At 39.7% G+C, this 24,105-nt stretch overlaps 1 protein-coding gene across 1 annotated transcript in view; it reads left to right on the forward strand.

Annotated features, from left to right (window-relative positions):
* LOC139721918 (protein GUCD1-like) overlaps nucleotides 1–24,105 on the forward strand; it is a 37,579-nt gene that overhangs the window by 8,335 nt on the left and 5,139 nt on the right. The window contains exons 2-6 of the mRNA XM_071633245.1: nucleotides 12,695–12,813; nucleotides 14,059–14,136; nucleotides 14,850–14,949; nucleotides 16,616–16,716; nucleotides 19,304–19,409. Of these exons, the coding sequence (XP_071489346.1) occupies nucleotides 12,701–12,813; nucleotides 14,059–14,136; nucleotides 14,850–14,949; nucleotides 16,616–16,716; nucleotides 19,304–19,409 (498 nt within the window). The 5' untranslated portion in view covers nucleotides 12,695–12,700. The remainder of the gene's footprint in view (nucleotides 1–12,694; nucleotides 12,814–14,058; nucleotides 14,137–14,849; nucleotides 14,950–16,615; nucleotides 16,717–19,303; nucleotides 19,410–24,105) is intronic.

Here is a 24,105-nt window from a genome sequence, read left to right on the forward strand (position 1 = left end):
CACCCACGTATATAAAGGCGTAGATGCTCTAAACACATTACGACATAATTTATGCCAAAGTACGCTTTCATCTTTCACGAGAGCTTTTGTGTAAGCGAATGCAAAACTTTTTGGGGCGGGGTTGTTTTCAATTGTTTGCTATAGTCATGCGTTATTTTCAGGCTGTTTCATTTTTCAATTTCATGGATTTTAAACATCGTTTTCTTTAAGTATTCCAGTTCTCTCCCCCGCCCTCCACCTCACTGAAATCAGAAAGTCTACCATAAATCTGATCGATAAATACAACGTGGCATTTAGCGATCATGGTTATGGCAGATCACGGTTATGGCATACTCGATTAAGTACACTATAATAATCGACTGATATTTCGACTATGAGCCAAAAGAAAGGCTCTAAAAGTAAAATCATTATGTTGCTTAAAATTGTAATTTTTGCAATGATTCTTTTAACTCAACTCACTTAGCTAATTCTTGGATCGACATTTCCAGGCTAATTACACGCTGTATATTACCAGAACTCCAGTGCGTGCATTCTTTCGTCTGGCACCTGATGGTCCGGCACCTGCTTTTGTGAAAAAAAAAATTTTTCACAAGGGTTGGGGGAGGGGTGTCAAGTTTCTTCTATCTGAAGAGACCGCATATAATACAATCTCTTTGCGTTTTCCCCTTATTCTTTGGTTCTTTGTGTTGTGTTTGTGTGCTTCTTTTTGTTGGGTTGTTTGTATTTTCTTTTAATCATTCATGGGAGGGGAAAGAAGAGTAAAAGAGGGAGAAATTAAATAAGTATGCCACGTATGTTGTACACCAGCATCACAATCATCACCATCACTTCGATCCTTAGCCTTTTTTCATTCAGAAACACGACCACCATCATCACTCGAGAAACACACCGAAGCAAACAAAATAATCACGTAACAAAGTACCAAGAACCTTCCCGACAACAACACAAACGCTACAAAGATCAAGCTGGATAAAACTTCGTTCAAAGTATTTTGTTAGGGCTAACGATCCACTGTATACACAAACGTATTCTGAGGACTAGTCTGAGCTAACTTTAACCCGAGTGATTGTACTACGCTACTATTATTACGTTACAATAGGGTTATATTATAGGTTTGTGAATTTATAATTACAGTATTTATGATAGTGTAACACCGAGGATCGTGAACTGATTTAGCGAGATATTGCCGATTTTTTTTCTTTCCGATTATTCATGATCTTGAATATTCAACGTGAAATCGGAAAATCCTTTTTTTGACTTATTTTTTTCTTTGTTAATGCATATTAGAAGTTCCCCTTTTTGACTAAATATAGGCTTAGTCTTCATCGCTAAAGCGTTTTATTGACAATACTTAATGAACAATGATAAAAAGAAGTGCTTTGTCCAATATACTCATTAAAAAAAAAAACGTTTCTGCGAGCTCGCTGATATCTGACACAGGGTAACCAACAAACTTCCGTTAGCTAACGTTAGATGCAGGAGAGGGATAGAAATTTCTCAGAGTGTACATCTAATGAGCTTTAGGTGGCTGTACATAATGTGAGAGAGAGAGAGAGCGTGTCTGTAAAGAATTATACAGACTAACGATAGCTAACGTTAGCTAACGTTACGACTCACGCTCCATTGTAGTTACACAAGACACAATTCTTTGCGAATTCATTAAAAAAAAAAAATTTGACTGAATATAGGCCTAGCTTTCATCACTTATGCGTTTACTGACACTAATTATTGGACTGAAAAGAGAGGGTTGGTCTGTCCTGTTCAATACTGTCTCCTCAATTCTGCCGTTAGCTAGTAATTTAATATTCATTGTTATCTGACAAAAGGTAGGGACGGGAGAAAGGAAAGATATTTCTCTGCAATGCACACCAAATGAGATTTGTGGATGGATGTGTGTGTGTATGTGTGTGTGTGTGTGTGTTTGAGCGTGGTTAAAATATGTAATGTATATATAAAAAAAAACCAAATAACGTTTGTAAAGCTGTAGTTGAATAGGACTAAAGCTAACGTCAGCCCAAGTAATTGCATCATAGGAATAAAAAGATCCGTCTGTCCGGAGTCTTCTTTTCTTTATTTATCCATTAATTCTTTCTATTTTTTTCATTTATTATAATTATTATTTTATTTATCTTTTTACTGTATTGCTCTCACCTCCCTGGGTCAAGGTACACACACCTGCACTACAGGTTGCCACGCGGGCCCAGCAGTGCCATGCGCCGCGTGCTACTCAATTGCGCAATGAAATCTCAGCTCACAGACTGATCGACATCAACACGTGTTCGCTACCAGTTATTGTATGCAGAGACATTAATGTGCTGTGGCGTGGTATTGTGTCCATACTCAACTCGCGAGCTCGCTATATAAAACGCACGGTACACAGCTATCCAACGAAGAAGTCTAACGTTAATGTTAGGAAGGCCGAATGTACTAACAGTTACAGCTACACAGTCGAATGCAGTGACATAGTAACAGTAAGAACGTGAATGAGAAGGCATCAATCAGACTGCCTGTAACAGTGTACGTTGTATTGCTTGTAACGTTAGGAATGATACGAGGCACGATCATGCTCGCAGCTCGATCCATGCACCACAGGAGCGTTAATTTACATGATAAACTGTCCACTAGCAAAGTTACGCTCAATCGAGCGAGCACTACGAATTCCCGATGCCTTCAGGACCGAGATATCGAGTGAGCTTATCGAAGATTAATTGTATTTCTTATAGTTATGCATGATGCAACGTAGGTCTGAGATTTTACGAGACCTAGATCTAGTGCAGTATCTGGAAGAAGTTATCTCTGTGACGCGACCTGCAGGTGGTGGAAGCGTGCGGCACCGCCGCCGCGCTTCCGAGTTTTCCGTTCCGAAAGCAAAGAAGAAAAAATCACGATCGCGAATTCGCTTTTCGGAACCGAGAAAACTCTAACGTTAGTACTCTAGTCCGGTGCACGAGTTTCCATCGAGCCAACACACAAACAAGTTAGCTGCCAGCTAGCTAACGTTAGCTGGCATCTAACGTTAGCTGCCAGCTTGGCAGCTAACGTTAGCTACAGTATCGATAGCTAACGTTAGGTATCGATCGCTAACGTTAGCTTTCGTTAGCTAACGTTAGCCAGGACAATTTTCACGACACCAACGTTAGGTGAAACGTTAGGTGAAACTTTATTGTGACAGATACTGTATGGGAGTCTCACTCTCAACTAGTTTCCAGTGTTGGCAGCCCTGTTTTTAGCATGCTTCACTGCTTTGATCCCATGATCGTCACCACCAGCAAGCCGGGAGAAGAACAAGACAGAGATTCAAGAAATCTAAAACTATATGCACAGAAGAAAATAACTCACAAAAATCAAGTAAATTTAAAGTGACTGTGCAGTTGTGGTGTATGTTGTGAGGAAATCATGCCTCAAATAATTTTCGCTTGGGAGAAGCAGGCAGTTTTTAAAAGAAAGCTAACATTTTGGCAGAATGATTGTCATTTGTGATCTCAATATTTCACTTTTCTCCAGCTTATTCCACAGCAAAAAGGGACGGTGATGGTAGAGAACAGACCTATATCTTGCCATTAGGCAAGGTCTTATGCATACAGTGTATGTGCGAAAATGTGCGAAGCAGCAATTACTCATCTTTTGACACAAAATTTGTAATGATCTCAAGTTTGCTGTTCCTCATCATCTGTATTTATTCAACGACATTTCCATCTGAAAAAAGGCACATCAGCGAAACAAGCCTGAAATGCGGGAAACAATTCTTTTGTTTAATAGCGACGATACATGATTACACAATCGTTATTGTCAAGACACCTGAATGCATAAATAGATGCACATATACAGTACTGTAATCATGTGAAGGTGACGATCATTTCATCAAAGAAGGACTGCCATGAATAGTCTGTGTTACAATTTGTATACTGTAAAACATGATATTTTTCGCGGCATGAATTTTTCGCGAATTGGAACCGACAGCCTTTTTTGTGGCATGAAATTTTCGCGAAGTGCCACTGGCGTTCAATGCATATAGTGTAAACAAGGACTTTCGCGTGCATTTTAATTTCGCGAATCTTGGCGCTCGCGAAATTCGCGAAATTAAAGTGCACGCGAAAATTCCTCGTTTTACAGTATTAGGTCCATGGTTGGTCTGAATCATGTAGCGACACAGTGGCCTTTTCCATGGTCTATGGACATGGTGTCGTCGAAAAGATAAAAATTTGTTTTTCTCTTCTTCGACCAAGTCTTGCGTTAGCGGTTGTAGCTTCAAAGCGGTTGAGCATGTGCGTGAGTGTGTGCTGCCACTTATATCTTTCTCTTTCTTTTCTATCTTTCCTTCTTTCATTTTCAGGTGGAATTAATCTAAATATACCTTAAATTTCCCTTTCCTTCCTATCAATTGTTTTTTTTTTTTGTCGTTTTCCTTGTGTCTAACTTTCTCAATTTCCTTTTTAAATGTTCTTTCTGCCTCGTTGTTCTTTGTTTTCTTCATGAGTTTTTTCCCTCCAACTACAATGGTTTTTCCTTTCTACATTTGTATCCTCTTTAATATCTTTTTATGTGTTGCTCTAATGATATGAATCTTTTTTTTTTTCATTTCCTTTTCATCCTGTGTAAGTCTTTCTTTTGTTCCTAATAGTCTTTGCTTTCATCCAGTTTTGATTTATGCATTCTAATCTACCTAAGCTTTTCTATTTTCAGATATTTTTCTCTTGCTCTCAGCATTTCTTGTCAAACTCCCATCTCTCCCTTGCTTTTCTTTATAATGCAAGTTTCTCTTCTTTCCTTCCTTTCATTATCTTTAGAATGAAGTCTCTATTTTGGAAACCTTTGTTTCATTTTTTCCATTTTTTGATATCTTTTCTGTCATTTCTTTTCCCCCTTTTCCTAGCCTTTTTTAAAGGCTTTATATTCTTTAACGCATTGTTTATAACCACATTTTTCACAATCTTCTTCCATACACACACACACACCCAACATGTACAACCATGACTCCTCTTTCCTAGGAGACATTCCCTTCTCCTTTTCTCAACCTCTCTCCCTCTTCCTTCCCCTCTCTCCGCTCCTCCCTTGTCCACCTCATCCTCCCTTAAAGGAATGGTACAGTATTGATGGAGATGAGAATTGGGCTTTAAACTTTTTGCGAGATACCAAGAAAACACTTAATACGGAGCATACCATTTTAAGAGGAATTCAAAGTTTATTTGATGAAAATCGGGTTTGGAATGACTGAAACATCCAAAAACAAAGTAAAACAAAGCGATCGTAAAAAAGTGTGGGTCCCACACTTCATTAAAATCGCTCTGTTTTGGATATCTCAGCCATTTCAAAACCAATTTTCATCAAATAAATGTTTAATTCCTCATGGAATTACATGCTCTATCATATTTCATAAAAGGTTTCTCATTATCTCACCAAAAAATGTTAGAAACCTGAAATCAGGTCTCAACCAAAACTATACGATCCCTTTAAAACAAAGAAAGTGCTGTGAAAGTGGCAGCCTCGCTGGAGCCAGCGAGGTGGGAGAGATTACCTCCCTGCTGGAGCCAAGGAGATGGCCTCCCTGGTCTTAAACTGACCTTTGACCATGGACAAAGCACAGAGGCAGGGCTATGCCAAGAGTATAAAACGCTAACACATTGCAGTTATGTAAGATTCGAGAGAGATGTTACAAAGTACCAGAGAGCCCAGAGTTATTTGCAGACTGTCCTTAAGCAGAACAGGTAATTACAATTAAGCCAATTACTCCATCTTATCATTTTTAGTAGCCTATTTCTTAATGGATTTGTATGTTTAGTGTGGAGAGAGTGATCGCTGTTGATTTGTGAGAGCGGGTTGCTCTGTAATGTGCCTGCATGCCACTACAACGTCTACAAGTAGCTGGTACAAACATGTACATTTCCGGCTCAAAATCCTACATTGTACTAGCTTGCTCAGAACACACAGATACATACATGTAGAAAGAAAGACGCTACATACAGCTGTACGTGTAATAATGTACACTGTCCTTGGTGAAATCATTCTGTGAATTAATGGAAAAAAACCCCAACCCAAAGTCACCGTCTAGAGAGCACTACACAATTTAGCGACTTAATGGCAGCCACTACATGCACACACACACACACACACACACACACTCATACAGTCACAGACAGATGCAAGCCTCTCCTGCACAGGTGGTTTGCATGAATCGCGGATGGTGGCGGATGGATGAAGGAGACATGAAATTATTAATGTAACTTATGGCTAGCTAGGATGTTCAAAAATGGAAGCTATTGTATTGTGTAGCAGACTTCCTCACACTTTGCGCCATAGATGCAATATTGTAAATGTCAGGCGCGGCGATACGGTGCAATTAACTCGCCAAAAGCATATGATCTTGAAGCCTCATTTGCATTTAAAGTACCGTGGTAAACAGCTTGTGTACTCAAAACTGCTAGGGAAGTGTTGCAGGACTATCACAATATCTCACCTCAGAAGCCATCAAATGATTAAATCTATCACAGCAAATTGAAGGAGAAACTATTCTTTAAATTGCAATGTTAGTTATTTGGGGTTTTGTTAAGGATAAACCTGTGAAAATAATGTTGAAACTTTGCTTTTAAAACAGAAAATTTGGTCTCTAAACAAGTGTTATTTTTTCACATTTTCCTTCATTGCCCAAAAATGAAACTTTGTATACAATTGTATGACTTATGGTAGTATCCATACTGTGTTCAAAATAGGCCTATTTTTTGTGTATCATTTGGCGCACGGTTAATATATATGTCGGGGAAAAAGTCAAGATCACTGTAACTTGTGACCCACGTAAAACCCATAGCATAACGTCGCTGGGGGGACAAGACCTTGTATCTGCAATTTTGGTGAAAATGACTTTTGGATTAATGGTCAGATAATCAGTTAAGGGATGTCCTGTCCAAATCCTAGCCATATCTTACCCCAAAAATGAAGCCACAATGGCATGTCAGAGGGAAGGCTCTCCCATTTAATATAGTGCTTTGGCTGCCATGTTATTTGGCTCTCCTGAACATTTGACATTTTGTAGATATACGAGGTCTTGTCACCCCAGTGACAATAAGCATTACGCAGTCCAATGGATCGGTTTTCGTGCTGCATGAAGCAGTTGAAGCACATTGCAGGGTTCATCTCTCACCCACTCACCACCCTGTGTCCAGACCAAAAACTGAACCCTGTCGCCATGTGCGAACCTGACACCGCTGATTGGCTATTAAAGCGAGCGCTGACCTGTAGAGAACGCATGCGCAGGAGGATGATTTAGTTGTGCATGTCCAGTATTTTCTCTTAAATTCAGTTGTCTTTTTTTCTCTGATTTTCACCTAACTACTTATTGAGCAAACACGAAACTTGGCAGGTAGTGAGTCTGGTGTACATCGTAGGGGTTCTATCTTGACTAATTTCTAAACACAGCCTTGTTGCTGTACAGTGACTATTTTCTACACACAGCCCAGTTGCTGTACAGAAGTCACATGACATTTGGTAGGGCTAGGGACCGTAGGGGTTCTATACAATTGTGTAGCAGAGACCTTGTACTAGCAGTGAGATGAGAGCTCACCTCCCTGCTAGTAATAGAGTGAGGAATATTAATTGTCATCAACTGTAGGGCCTACTGTCAATGGCTGCTGTTTGGATTATTTATCATAAACTTTTAATGATTAAATGTACTACCATAAAAAATGACATTCAGGCACGTTATCAAAGTTGAAGCACAAAAAGGCAGGTGTAAAATGCAGCATGGCGGGGGGGGGGGGAAGCAATTTGCTAATGGATCCTGTTTAGCATGGATTAATTTCGTTAGCTTTCTTCTCCCATCTGATTTTTGATGTGATGATGAATTACATCATTGTGCTCTCCCACCTCACATGTACGCATGCACACACACACAAGCATGCACACACACAAAATGATACAATTGCACCGAGTCATTATACGATGTATATGTATAATGCTCTGTACCATATATGCTTAGCATTCTTTTTGTCCCCGCCGAACGAGTTCGAGCAGGGGACTATGAAACGGGCTCCGTACGTGTGTGTGTCCGTCTGTCCGTCCGTCTGTGCGTCCGTGTGTGATCAAAATGTTCAAAATGCTACTCCTTCGCCATTTCTAACCTGATTTTGAGTCTGTTTGCTTTATATGATAGCACTACATGGGAGCTTTGAAACTTCTATACAGAATTTCAGTTGTGACCTTTGACCTTGACCTTTGACCTATATTGTACATTTTGCTTCAAAATGCTACTCCTTCGCCATTTCTAACCCGATTTTGATTCCGTTTGCTTTATATGATGGCACTAGGTGAGGGCTTCAAAACCTCTACACAGAATTTTGACCTTTGACTTCTTTGACCTTTGACCTTGATTTTTGACCTATATTGTACATTGCCTACAAAATGCTACTCCTTCGCCATTTCTAACCCAATTTTGATTCCGTTTGCTTTACGTGATGGCACTAGGTGAGGGCTTCAAAACTTCCGCACAGAATTTTGACCTTTGACTTCTTTGACCTTTGACCTTGATTTTTGACCTATATTGTACATTTTGCTACAAAATGCTACTCCTTCGCCATTTGTAACCCGATTTCAATTCCGTTTGCTTTAAGTGATGGCACTAGGTGAGGGCTTCAAAACTTGTACACAGAATTTTGACCTTTGACTTCTTTGACCTTTGACCTTGATTTTTTACCTATATTGTACATTGGCTACAAAATGCTACTCCTTCGCCATTTCTAACCCGATTTCGATTCCGTTCGCTTAGGCGTGATGGCACTAGGTGAGGGCTTCAAAACGTCTACATAGAATTTTGACCTTTGACTTCTTTGACCTTGACCTTGATCTTTTTACCTATATTGTACATTTTGCTACTAAATGCTACTTCCGGCGGGGACATATATTACGCACTGCGTAATTTCTACTTTTCCTTGTTATTATAGTGATTAAGTCATACTATGTTTGCATTGAAGGAAGTAGTGTCATCTATTTGCTGAAATTTATGATTACATAAACAGTAGATGATTCGTCAGCCATTTGTTTTCCTACTGTAGTTTAGGGGGAAAAGGTGATGTTAGGAGACAATCTGATTCCTTTTGCATTCTGTCATATGAGGTTGACATCCTGTAATGTTCTTAATTACTTTTTTTATCAGATGGCCATGTTCACCTTTGCTGTCATGCAGAAAACTAACCCCCCCTGTTGGTCTATTGTTCATATTCGTAGTTTTCTGTCAAAACTGTTATACCGTCCAGTTGGTGATCAATGATGAAAACTTGTACAAATGTTCCTGTACAGTTAATTGTCCCCGCCGAACGAGTTTGAGCAGGGGACTATGAAACGGGCTCCGTACGTGTGTGAGTCCGTCTGTCCGTCTGTCCGTCCGTGCGTCCGTGTGTGATCAAAATGTTGAAAATGCTACTCCTTCGCCATTTCTAACCCGATTTTGATTCTGTTTGCTTTATATGATAGCACGACATGGGAGCTTTGAAACTTCCATACAGAATTTCAGTTGTGACCTTTGACCTTGACCTTTGACCTACATTGTATATTGTACATTTTGCTTCAAAATGCTACTCCTTCGCCATTTCTAACCCGATTTTGATTCCGTTTGCTTTATATGATGGCACTAGGTTAGGGCTTCAAAACTTCTACACAGAATTTTGACCTTTGACTTCTTTGACCTTTGACCTTGATTTTTGACCTATATTGTACATTGCCTACAAAATGCTACTCCTTCGCCATTTCTAACCCGATTTTGATTCCGTTTGCTTTATGTGATGGCACTAGGTGAGGGCTTCAAACTTCTACACAGAATTTTGACCTTTGACTTCTTTGACCTTTGACCTTGATTTTTGACCTATATTACATTTTGCCACAAAATGCTACTCCTTCGCCATTTGTAACCCGATTTCAATTCCGTTTTCTTTGAGTGATGGCACTAGGTGAGGGCTTCAAAACTTCTACACAGAATTTTGACCTTGGACTTTTTTGACCTCTGACCTTGATTTTTGACCTGTATTGTACATTTTGCTACCAAATGCTACTCCTTCGCCATTTCTAACCCGATTTTGATTCCGTTTGCTTTATGTGATGGCACTAGGTGAGGGCTTCAAAACTTCTACACAGAATTTTGACGTTTGACTTCTTTGACCTTTGACCTTGATTTTTTACCTATATTGTACATTGGCTACAAAATGCTACTCCGCCATTTCTAACCCGATTTCGATTCCGTTTGCTTTGTGTGATGGCACTAGGTGAGGGCTTCAAAACTTCTACATAGAATTTTGACCTTTGACTTCTTTGACCTTTGACCTTGATTTTTTTACCTATATTGTATATTTTGCTACTAAATGCTACTTCCGGCGGGGACATATATTACGCACCGCGTAATTTCTACTTTTCCTTGTTTATCATAATTACAGAGCTATCGAAATTTGTAGCTAAGGAGTGAATGTTGCTTTGTTTGTGTGACGTTAGGTTACAATGTGTAATTCTGTAGGTGTACAGCTGTACATCGATAGATAGTCTGTTAATTTTTCAAATGTTGCAGAGCAGACGGACTGGCCCTGTGTACTGTGTGCATCCACTGCTTTGTATACAATTTCTGTAAAATTAGGTTTGTATAAACTGCATGATGTAACCTTTATCCTTTTTTCAGTTTCCTGTAGATCGGTGTGTTAATTTTGTATTAACTCTCTGTTAACACTCGAACAGTTTATTTAATTGCATGTTTGTTGGTGGTTTTTATGCCTTCGCCACGAAGTGTTGCCGGAAGCATTATTAATGTACATTGTACATTGATTGTGTGGGGATTTTACAGTGGCATAACTATGAAGGGGGGGGGGGGGTATGCCCACCCCCCCATCTGCTGGTAAAAAACAAAACAAAACAACCAAAACAAAACTTACCAAAATGGTAATTCAGGGGTTGGTAAACTGCTTTTGAAATCGACATGAAAGGGTGATCAAGAAATAAGATATTTTTCTAAGATTTCTTTTAACCCTAATGAAAGAGGTATATAGTGTGAAACATTGTTCAAAAAGCCCGGAGCCGACAAAAGATTGTGATTCAGCGTGATTCCTGGTTGGCATTCTGAATATTTATAAGCAGGATGGCGCAGTGTACTCAGAACGTCCGAACGGCAAAAAGAGTCACTGCAATATTGCGCAATATGATGTGAAAGTACACCTTTGCACCTTCCGCTTCGTTATATCAAAGCTAGATCATTGATTTTGCAGTGTTGCTTTACATACTAGTCGATATTAAAAATGCCTTGCATTGCCAATAGTAAGACTTGACCTGGGCTATTTCCTCACTTTTCCATGTACACTTTCTAAAAAAAAAACCACACACACAAACACAAACAATTAGGGGATGCTCTACGTGTGCAGATTTTGGACATCCTTCCCCCGCTTGGTCACTTCGATGCTCCCTTGCTGGTCATACCTCCCCCAATCATGAACATAAATTGACACCCTTGACTACCAGTGGCAGATCGAGGGGGGCACACCGGAAGCCCCCCCCCCCCCTTAATTTCCAAAGCGAAAAAAAAACCATAGCTAAAAACGGCAGTTTTTGGACTGTAAAATGTCAAAATTTTCAAACTCGCTCGCTTCGCTCGCTTGCATTTAATTGTTATGCCATTCTCCTGATGTTGCTGCCAGTAATTGCCAGCAGTTCCGCCCGGTGCCCCCCCCCCCCCTTGAAATTCCAAAGGGAAAAAATATCGCTACAAACTGCAGTTTTTGGACTGTAAAATGTCAAAATTTTCAAGCTCGCTCGCATGTAATTGTTATGCCATTCTCCTGATGTTGCTTCCCGTAATTGCCAGCAGTTGCGCCCAGTTCGCCCCCCCCTTAATTTCCAAAGTGAAAAAATACAGCTACAAACGGCAGTTTTAGGACTGTAAAATGTCAAACTTTTCAAGCTCGCTCGCTCCACTCGCTCACATTTAATTGTTACATATATGCAAATTTCCTGATGATGCTGCCAATACTTTGTCATTTCACACTGTCATTCCATAATCCATGTAAGGAAAACTTGCAATGTTGCTCAATGACTGCACTGTGGAATGTTTCACATTCTGTCATGTATTTTAGTCCCCATTAAGTTTGCAGACTGACAGCGCACACACACACGGGCACACACACATACACACGCATGCACGCACAAGCATACACACCCTCAAAATTACTCTTCCACGAGGTGCCCCCCCCTCCCCCCATGTCTTGACCCACGGTACGCCACTGGGTTACTGAAGCCTCACCTTCATCAAAATCTTGTTTTTCTCAGGTTATTCCCTACATTTTTTCCTGCATTGTGCCCCTTGTTGAAATCCCAAATGAGTAATTATGTATAATGATGATAATAAGAAATTATTTAGGATGAAATCCATCCATTAAGCAACAGACTGTCAGCTTTCAAGATATGTGTTTTGTGCTTTCATGATTCCAAAGTGCTTTCCACAGATCTTGCTGGATTTTGATGTTAAGTGTGCTTTATTATCATCATCATGATAGTAAAATTCAAATTTCCTTATGTTATCTACATGTACAGGTAGATTGTTTTCCCAACCAGAGGATGTTGTTGGTGAATGTCTTGCAAATACCGTCTATTCCAAATTCTTCATGTATTGTACCTACATAACATTCAATATTACCTACGTAACATTCAATATTGCCAATACCTGTTATACACACTGTAGGAGAACATGGATGGTGCTGTGGAGGAGTACAGTGAGATGGCTGTTGTCATCAATGTGCCTCACATCCTCCAGAACAAGGAGTGGGACTGTGGCCTGGCTTGCACCAGGATGATTCTCAGGTTAGTAACCTGCACTTACAGTTTGTTATTCCGAGGGTTCGTTTTTCCAAAGGTTCTTTGGTCTGAAGGTTCGTTATTCCGAAGATTCATTCTGAAGATTTGTTATTCCGAAGGTTCATTAATCCTAAAATGTGATGAGGTTTGTTATTCCGAAGGTTCATTAATCCGAAAATGAAATAAGGTTCGTTAATTCCGAAGGTTCGTTAATCCTAAAATGAAACAAAGCTAGTTATTCCGAAGGTTCGTTATGGACCCTATTTCATTTTCGGATCAACGAACCTTATTTCATTTTCGGATTAATGAATCTTTGGAATAACGAATCCGATTTCATTTTCGGATAAACGAGCCTTCGGAATAGCGAACTCTACTTCATTTTCGGATTAACGAACCTTCGGATCAACGAACCCTTTTTAATTTTTGGATTATCAAACCTCTAGGTATATGGAATTTGTGTGTTTCAGATTAACGAACCTTCGGAATAATGAACCTTTGGAATAAGTTAACGAACCTTCAGAATAACGAACGGCACCCCACTAAACCTGGAAAAAGGTGAGCATGTTCTGTACAGACAGTCAGTACACAATAGCTACAGATGCGACTGTGGAGGGGAATTAGAGCAAGGGGTGAACAGACAAAAGGCAGTAGTGGCCCAGTGATGATCCCAAGGATCATAGGGGGCAACCTGGGAAGGATAAAGATGACTAGGGAGGCGACAGCAAACAAGGCCAAATGAACAAGGAGCAGTGCAGTGACCTGTTGTGAGTTAGCCAAGGCCTGATCTCAAACACCATATCTTTGACCATCATGTATCATCAGGGAGATGCCTCCCTGGTATCATACAGCTCAGCTGTTGATCTGTCTTCTGAGATTTTGTCATCTAAGTAGGTTTGATTTTATCTTAGTTCATTTCTTGAAGTTGTGTGATTGTGGCTTGCAGATCTGAATGTGTTCAAGGTGATCTTTGATTCTAGACGATTTTACTCCTAATCTAAACAACTTTCTTGAAGACTCATTCCCTTGAAGATTGATGTTTGCGTGCTTGTTTGCATGTTTGTTTTGTCCTACTACTGTTCCAAGAGTGACAGTGCAGGAAAGTTTAAACAAGCTGAAATGATACCTGGTGCTCCACTTTGTAGAAGAAACAAAAGCAAAATTGTCACTGATTTTATATTGCTTGTTGAGCAAATCTATTTACATTGTATGGGTCATGTTTATTGTATGACAAAACTCTCTGCTTACATGTAGGTACTGTGACATCCTCTCTGGAGATGACGATGAAGAAAAGTTGGACCTTGCCTGCAAGACAGTTGGAATCCATCAGAGGTTTGTTCTCCACTTGGTTTGCAAATAATATATTGGCTCACATAGAAAAAGAAGTATTAACCCCTTGAGGACGGGCTGTTTTTGCTACAACACGCATTTCACATATAGACATTTGCCTGAGTATACTCACGACTTGTCTTCAACGGGTTAACATGGTTGTTGCTCAGGCTCAGCACTCGATCATGTTTGCACATCACAGAATGAATGTGAAAATAGAGAAGGGTTAGAACTTCCCCTGTTCAGATTTGAACTGCATTCTGAGTTCTAAGATTTTGACACTCTCTACTTCACTGTTGACATAAAGTGGAATTGCCTGGAAGGTGCCTGTATTAACAATCAATGATGTTGATACTCACATTCTGGGTCAATTTCCGCAGCATTAAATTTCAGTTTCACTTGACTGATTTTGTTATCAGCCGTTCAACAATTTTCAGAAAGGAAATGGAAAAAACATGACATAAACTCATTATACAGTGTACTGCATTACTGCTGCAGCATTCTATAATCTCAAGCATGCTATTTTAAACATCTTTTTGGTTCGAGACCATAGTAATACTTTGCAAATGAGAAATCAACCCTAGAGTTATGCAGCTTCATTTTTTTTTCCAGCCATTTACCAGTCATGAAACAGACAATGTTTATACATTGTATCATACAATGTACAAAATTGTATGTATTAATAGCCTCCATCAATTGTTACATTTGATCTTCAGTGTTTGGACAATAGATATTGCCCACCTCATGGCCCATTTTGGAATCAAACACCAGTTCTTCACAATAACACTGGGAGTGGATCCAACATACAGCTCAGTGGTAAGTCTGTGTTTGAATATTTTAATAGAGTTACAATAGTGGACAAAGAACTTCAAGAAATCACTAGGGCCCAAATTCACAAAGGTGGTACAATCTTGTCCATGGCTTAAACCATGGGCAAAGACCGTACATGTAGTTTATTGGGGGGCACCAAGTGTCGCATGGCCTATTTTGTTACAATATTTGTCATTACAATCATTTTGTTACGAAATGATCATTTCATCTTCAAAATGACTGATTTTGTAACGAAGTAGGCCATGCGACACTTGGCACCCTGTAAAAAACTACGGTCTTTGTCCATGGTTTAAACCATGGACAAGATTGTATCACCTTTGTGAATTCGGGCCTCAGTGTCTATACATTGATAAGTAGAATAATCCTACAAAAGGTGCTATACATGAATAAAGAGAGAGTACAATATTTATAGTAGCAGGGATGGAATGGTGGAAATTTTCTGGACAAACAACTTCTAGTCTCATAGCTTCCTATTTTGATATAAAGTTTCTAAAATGGGTGTAAATATGATATGGCTGTTGTGCAACTCTGCTAATAGTGACTTACCATACTGTGTATGTTATACAGAAAGGTGCCTGATTTAGTGTATGTCTGCTGTGATATGAATGAAGTGTATCCTCCCATTTATAATTAGGTAGACTACTTCAGTTCAGTTAGAAATTTTCTGTCCCATACTCCCTGATTATGTAGAGACTACTGTACCACAGTTTTGTTTGCCAAATATGCAATGTAAATTAATGATTCATAACAGCAAAGTATATCATAGCACAAGATCAGATGTCCAAATCCAAGACTTAAAGTTCTTTTTTTTTGGGGGGGGGGGGGGGTATGTGTTTATGAAAAACTGGGCTTTTTGATCCTCAGAGCATCGTTATCAGTGGCCATGACAAACATAAAGGGTATTAAAGCAGACACTTTTTATGGAGTACAGACCTCTTGGAAACAAAGGACACAGGGAGCCAGTTGTTAAGAAGGGGAGGGGATTAATGTGTAATGGAGTGTGCAAGCAAGAGGTATAGTAAAATGCACTGTCTTGGAGGGGTACATTGTAAGTGACACAGAACAATGAAAACAAATAGGGTAGCTTGGGTGGCAAGATTAGGGAGCCTATTAAGAAGTGGGGGGGGGGGGGGAGTAAAACAGTGGATTGAGCAAGCAAAAAGGAGAGGTAGGACCAGTGATGATTGGGAAGCTTTTGCATCAGTCTATGAAGAATGAGGATGATTGGGGTGGCAACATCCAGCAAGATTTAGTGGTAGGAACGACATTGTGTTACCATGGGTAAGAATAGGGTGAAATAACAACAGGATGAGAGAAGGGGAGGGGGGTTCACACAAAAAGCCTCTTAATCTGGTGTGCACAAGTGTAGCAAAACAGAAGTAACAGCCTAGGATCAAAGTAAATGCACTATACATAACAGTCTATCAAAATTGAATATAAAACTTACAAGAATAGATTTATGTTCAACGAGGAATGGTTGTCTTGGGTATAGTTTATAAGCGGATGTGAGATACTGTCTTTGTGATATGCATGCCACAGTATTTTACATACATTGTACTTGAACACCTTTGTTCATCAGACAGTGAAATGTAATAATTTGCATTTACACATGTATGTCATTTTCACTCCCACCCAATTTTATATTTTCCAGGGATTTTACAATAGCGACTACTTTGACTTTTCTGAGGAGGAGATACGAATCAATCATCTATTCAAGAATGCAGCAGAGGAGGGCATAAGTGTCCAGAAGAGGTAGGAACATTAAAGGAATGTATTCACTCTTACATCAGAAACGACAACAATGTGCCACCCCTTGTATTGTGGATGTGTCATGAAAGGGACATCACAGTGGCATAGGGAAAAAAGCTGCAGTTCTCACCTGTAAATGCAGTCTTGTGTTCATAATGCACATATTTCTATTATACTGCAAATGGAATGTCACTTTCAAAATTTTACTTGAAAAGGAAAATATTCAATTTTTAATAATTACTAAATTTTCCTATACCTAGGGAAGTTATGTTCTTCTACAGCGCAAAACTGTTTCTGTCTTTCCTGTATATGATTGTATATGCTGGCCAACACTTCTATACAGATAATTCCACAGAGTCGGTCTGTACAATAGTATACAAATAATGACTGCTACATGTATGAGGGGCACAGTTAAAATTATGGGCCCAAGGTGATGTTAAAACCATAACTATGCCCGAAGCGAAGCTGAGGGCATAGTTATGGTTTTCACATCACCGAGGGCCTACATAATTTTAACTGTGTCCCGAATATCAAGCTGTCATTATTTGTTTTATATACCGAAAATATAGATTCTTCTTATCTGATTGGTTAAAAGGTTACCTGAATTAAACAAGGACTAAAAGCTATCTAAAATTATAGCATCAGCTTTGATTTTGAAATGTAATAAAATTGTTAGAACTTACCAAAATTATGACCTCTCCTACTGTGTCGATCCATCCAAATCAGAAAGTTCAAGTTCCTCAAAAAAGTCATTAACAATTAAAATCCAACACGGATAACATTTGAAATCCATCAATCCAACTGTTCCAACACAAATGATTTAACACAGTCAAGAACAGTTTAACATATTTTACAGGTGGCTGATATCATACTTCTGAAGTTACTTCTGATGAAAATGCACCATGCAGTTGTGAAAATTGAAACTGGTGGGTTTGTTCTCCTGGCTGCTGGTGTTGGTTATAGTGACAGGGATGTTCATTGTGCCCCGTGGTGAATTAGCAATGTCACGCAAGATTGCCTCCAGATCAAGATCCTGATTTACATGGCAAGGAATGTTATCAGCAACCAAGGAAGTTGAAGGGATGTAAATAGCTGATGGTCCCGCAGATGGTGCGATTTGGAGTTGCTGGTTTGGATTAATTGTTGAACTTATGGCACGGGCCATTTCTTCCTTCTTCTTCTCAGTGGTTCTTGCGTAGTGCTTCAAACTGGATTCGGAATGGTGACCAGACAGTGACATTACAAATGTATGTCCCTGTCTTTAAAACCTGCATCCCTCAGAAACGTGATGCTAGTGGCACGCAGACAGTGATTTGTATACACGCGGGTTCCAGCTTTCAGGGAAATTTCCTTCATCTTATCACCAAGCTTATTTTTCCCAAGTGGAGAGTTGCAGTACCATGGACCTGACATTGGCACTTTTGGCTTGGGTTTCTGCCAGAACCATTCACACTCTGGGTTTAGCTTTTCCACATAATTAGTGACAAGAAAGAAGCCTTGGGACATCTCGCTTCATTTGTTTCAATCATCACACCACCTTGGCTCTTTTCAAGATCATCCTCACGGTTGTTTTTTGTGAGTGTATCGTTAAAAGTTATGTATTGCTTTCCAGTGTGCGACTCCATATTTACCTAATAACTGTCACGTGTCATTTCTCACAGATTCTCTCGTCCTCTGTTACAAAAGTACAACATGAAATCCCAAAATACTTTGTTCTGAAGGCCCAATGGATCAGATACATCGAGAGAATCTTGAATGATGCTCATATCTTCCTCGGCTATTGCCATCTTATGTTTTACATATCCTTTTCCCTTCTGTTTCAATGTTGCTGAGAAGCTCTTGAAGATTCTTGATGATCCAGCAAAATCAGCATGCAGGATGATGTCAGATTTACGTTCACTGATGAAAAAACGTTGGAGCCCAAAACGGATTGCCTGCATGGTCTTTTTGCAGTACAATTCACCATTCTGTTGATGTGCGCTACAATAGAACTTCCCGATGATATCATCCAGGTCAGAATTCGGCAGTGCAACTGCCGTTGCGAAATCCATATCAGTAAGCTTCAAGTAATCTTCAAACACCTTCACCTCGTACTTCACTTGTTTCTTAGTACTCTTGCTAGCAGCGGCATCCATTATTGCCTTGAGTTCCTCGTCATCCACTGGGTGAAATCTCTGATTTTCAGCCATGTTCTCGCTATTTTGACAGATGTAAACAAATGCGCTACTACCGTGAACTGGCGAAGGTCAATCGTCTGCGAACGTGAATGAAAGGTCAAATTCATCGCGACCTGTGACCGCTAGTCTCTTTTACAGCACTCGTAATCAACGCTGATCGACAGCGCGGCGGTCATATCATTGGTGCGTAAATATGAGCGATCTATGTGTACGGGGTTGCGACTGTCTCCAAACCTATTTACAGGGCACAGTTGATTCTATGCCCCGGGCACAGTAAATCATGACGTCTATTTGATAAAAAAATGGGGCACAGTTATTTTCATGACTCCACTTTTAACCAATCAGATGAGAGGAATCTATATATGAGGTATATAATAGGGATTATTGACCCCTGATTACCTTTCTATTTTCAGGTCTTTGGAAAGAGAAGAAATTCTCTCTCAGTTGGACGATGGCCATCCTGCAATAGTTTTGGTAGATGCCAACATTCTACACTGTGATGCCTGCTACAGATATCAGGTAGGCTGATTTATACCGAGATTTCTATGATCCAAACAAGATGTACATGTACAGTATATACCAAAAGAAACTTTGCGTTAATCAACATTAACGTTTCATTAACGCAAGCGGTTTCACCCGAATCGTTAGTAACGCAAAGTAACGATCGGGAAAATTAACGTTTGTAGTAACGATGAGTAACGATGAGTAACGATGAGTAACGATCCCTCACGCAAATTAACGATGTTTCGTTAAAATTAACGATAGGTAACGCAAGAACTCACACGAGATTTTGGTTTTGTAACGAGACCTGGTGAAAGGACGACGTAGCCCCTGCCGAGTGTAGCGATTTAGCGGAGTCTTTTCGCGAATCGAATCACGATTTCGCGAATGGTTTATTTGCGACCGGCGTCACCAAAAACGCACGCCGGGCCACCAAAAAAAGCCGGATGTTTGCCTTCAGTTTTGAAAATGAACAGCGGTAACAACTATCGGCTTCGTAAGCTCAGGCCTCGAATTAACCGACGGCCACCGACGGCCATGGCCGTCGGTGCCCCTCTCGTTGGCCGCAATGCCTTTTGTTTACGGCCAAAAAAAAATGTGCCCTTTTTCTTGGGGCCGTGGTGCCCTTTTAGAATGAAAGTTATTATTTATGACGTATGATATGCCCTTTCTCAAAGTCTCTTTAATAAGCTTGAACAACTTTCCTGATCTCAAATATCATACCTTCAGTTCACTCGCGTCCCGATGTATCTGATTCAAACTCAAAGTATCTTTCCGAGATATATACGAGACGACGTGTACGTACATGTACGCCCGACCGGCTTTTACCGTCCCGACTGCCTCCGCAGCGCAGCGGCCGCGAGTACTGTACTAGCTAGGCAGCGCATATTCAGATAGAGTAAAGAGTGAACTCCAAGTTCACCAAGAAAAAAGAAAAATCCCACGATGCCAAGGGGTGCCAGACTGGGGAATGGGGAGGGGTGGAGAGAGAGAGAGAGAGACCAATCAACAGAAGAAACCGCGCGTACTGGCGCATTCTTGGAGGTCATGAACTGTCTGTCACAGACTAATCATAGCAATCTACACGCGCACGCAAATTCCTTTGCCTGGTGGTTTTGCCAGCCAGCTGTCGGAATGTGCTTTGAAGTTTCATGGCAGCCTGGGTGTGAATGGGTGTCGCGTTTCAATCAATACCTACTGTTGTTTTATTCCTGTTTTTAAAAAAAAATGTTGTTTCACCTGATAGAAACGCGGAGATCGGGAATGTGTTACAGCTGTAGGGAAGAGGTTTTTGTTGTGTGTTGCACTTTGTGTGTGTGTGTGTGTGTGTGTGTTTGTTTTTCTCGGTTTGTTTTTCTTCTTTCTTTTTTCATTAACACCAAACATGCCATTTCCAATGTGGCCTTGGTGCCCCTCTGACTGACTTAAGTGCCCTGGCCTCTTGGAAAAAGTGCCCTTTTCTAAATGGCCTTGCCCCTCCAAAATCCTATTTCGAGGCCTGTAAAGCTGCTAGATTAAATGTCAGATGTTTGCTCTTAATTTTGGAAATGAATAACGGTAATATTCGACTCCGTATTATACAAAAATAAATGTTCGGATGTTTGCTCATACTTTTGGAAATGAATAGTGGTAAGATTCAGCTCCGTACGGTGCTGAAATTAATGTCAGATATTTGATTTTGCGTTCGGAAATGAATAGGGATAAAATACGGCTCCGGAAGATGCTGAAATAAATGTCGAATGTTTGCTTTGACGGTCGGATATAAATGATAATGAATTTCAACTCCGTATACGATGATAAAATAAATGCCGGAAGTTTACTTTTACGTTCGAAAGTAAATAATAATAATATTTAGCTCTGGAATATGCTAAAGTAAATGTCGAATTATCCCTTTGGCGTTCGGAAATGAATAACAATAATAATAAACTTCGTACAACGACGAGATAAATGTTGGATGTTTGCTTTTACTTTCGAAAGTGAATAGCAATAACATTCGGCTCCAGAAGATGCTGAAATAAATGTCAGATGATTGTTTTTACGTTCGGAAGTGAATAACAGTAATATTTTGCTCCATACGATGCTAAATAACTGTCGGATGTTTGCTTTTAAATTTCGAAATGAATAACAGTAACATTTAAATGCGTTTGATGGTGAAGTTAATGTTTGCTTTGACGTTCGGAAATGAATAACAATAGTATTCAACTCCGTCCGATGATAAATAAATGTCTGATGTTTACTTTTATGTTCGAAAGTAAATAGCAATAACAATCAGCTCCGGAAGATGCTAAAATAAATGTTGAATGTTTGCTTTGGCGTTCGGAAATGAATAACAATAGTATTCAACTCAGTACGATGATGAAATAATTGCTGGATCTTCGCTTTTACGTTCAAAAGTAAATGGCAATAACATTCAGCTCCGGAAGATACTAAAATATATGTCGAATGATCCCTTTGACGTTCGGAAATGAATAACAGTGATATTCAGCTCCGTACGACGATGAAATGCCGAATGTTCGCTTTTACGTTCGAAAGTAAATAGTGCTCAATAACATTCGGCTTCGGAAGATGCCAAAATAAATGTCAGATGATTGCTTGAACGTTCGGAAGTGACAAGCAGTAACATTCTGCTCCATAATTAAGATGCTAAAATAACTATCAGACATTTGCTATAAATTTAACATTTCGAAATGAATAACAATAACATTCAGTTGCGTTTGATGGTAAATGTAATGTCGGATGACGTTTGAATGTGAAAAACAGTATAACATTCGGCTCCGTACGATGCTGAAATATGTCAGATGATTCATTTCACTTTCGGAAGTGGACAGCAGTAACATTCGGCTCCTTCGATCATAAAGAAAATGTCGGGTGTTTGCTTTTGAATTTGGAGATGAATAACGGTAATATTCTGCTCCGTACGATGCTAAAATAAGTAACAGATTGTTGCTTGTACATTTGGAAATTATAAACGGTATCAATCGGCTCAGTTAGATGATAAAATAAAGAGCGGATGTTTGCTTTCACGTTCGGAAATGAATAAGGATGATATTCGGGTCCGTTAGATGATAGAATGAATGTCGGTTGCTTGGTTTTACATTCCGGAAGGTGTTAAAATACTTGTAAATGTTGAATGATTGCTTGAATTTCCATCAGAAATAAATAACGGTAATTTTTTGGCTCTTTACGATGCTAAAACAAATGTCAGATGTTTACAATGTCTGCAAATGCTCCCACTTTCTCATTTCAAACGTAAATTTTGACCAATTTAATAGGCATCAACTTTTATAATAATCTATTATAAGCCTATTTGCGAAATCTTAGAACTCAGAATAACGGTATAAGATGATTAAATTTTCTCCTTATTTTAGACGTGGGTACCTGTATCACTTCAGTAATACTTGATATTTATTTTTCTATGTTTAGTAGGACCGATAGTTTTGCTTGTTTGTTTTTCTTTTCGGGCCACCAAAAAATAAAAATCAATCATTTTGGTGGCCCGATCGGGCCACCGAAATAAAAGTTAGTGTGGAGCCCTGGCCTTTTGTGGATAAAGTGTCTTGCTTAAAGGCAAATATCGGGCTTCGAGAGGATTGAAACCGCAAACCCGTACCATGGCTAATTGATTCAGATTTTACTTAAGTACATGTACTTGAAGGTCAACTTTAGATAGACTTTTTTTTTTTTTTTTTTTTTTTTTTTTGTGCGATACAGCTGGGGCTCCATGCGCATTTATTTACAACAACAGTATAATCGGAAGACGAGCAGAAAGAATGTCAGTACCAGGAGTAATCGCACCGGGCCGAAAGGGGAAAAGGAAAAGTACACCCTGAATCTATACCCCCCACATCGACAAGAAGACAAATGAAAAAAGAAAAGAAAAGAAAATGAATGGACCCACATGACGCATAATTTTGGTAAATCTGCGGGATATTCGTTATTTCATTTTGCTGTGTTCTAACTATACACCAGTATAGCTTTTCGAGTGTGATCTTAATGCGTATGAATGTTCTATGGACTTTAAGTTTATAATGCGAAAGAGGGTAACTATATAACAATTAACGACATTGATAACGCCAAACAATAGGAAATTTCAGAGTGCAAGAAAAATAAGACGTCCCGGAAGTACGCCAGACATCATAATTGCTTTTTTTGTTCCTTTCTAGCTCCACAGCATCACCTAGGAAATCGATTTGACCAAGAACAAAAGCGCGTCCCTCTTTTCTTCCTGGGCAATTACCCCGGACCCTTCCCCTGGCCCTAATCCTAACCATAACCCAAACTCCTCACCCTAAACCTAACCCTAATCTTTACTCTAACCTTACCATTAACCAGTATTTAGCGGGGGAGGGGGGGGGGGGGGGGGGGGGGGGGGGTAATTGCCCTCTGGGGTTAATTACCCGGATTAGGTTGCAACACACAACAAAAACCTCTTCCCTGGCCCTACACCTTCCCGATCTCCGTGTGTTGTCAGGTGAAACGACATGTTCAAATACAAGAATAAAACAACAGTAGGTATTGATTGAAACTCGACACCCATTCATGCCAGCCAGGCCAGGCTGAAATGTAACTTCAAAGCACATTCCGACAGCTGGCTGGCAAAACCACATGGCAAAGGAATTTGCGCGCGCTTGTGGATTGCTCAATAAAATTGGAGGGCCTGGGAGCGGGAAAACAAGGGTGATTACTGAGTAGTCTGTGAGTTATCAAAAGCAGA

Source organism: Diadema antillarum, unplaced genomic scaffold (assembly GCF_040938485.1).
Source record: "Diadema antillarum isolate AM-2024a unplaced genomic scaffold, OU_Dant_1.0 scf00000151, whole genome shotgun sequence".
Lineage (NCBI taxonomy): Eukaryota > Metazoa > Echinodermata > Echinoidea > Diadematoida > Diadematidae > Diadema > Diadema antillarum.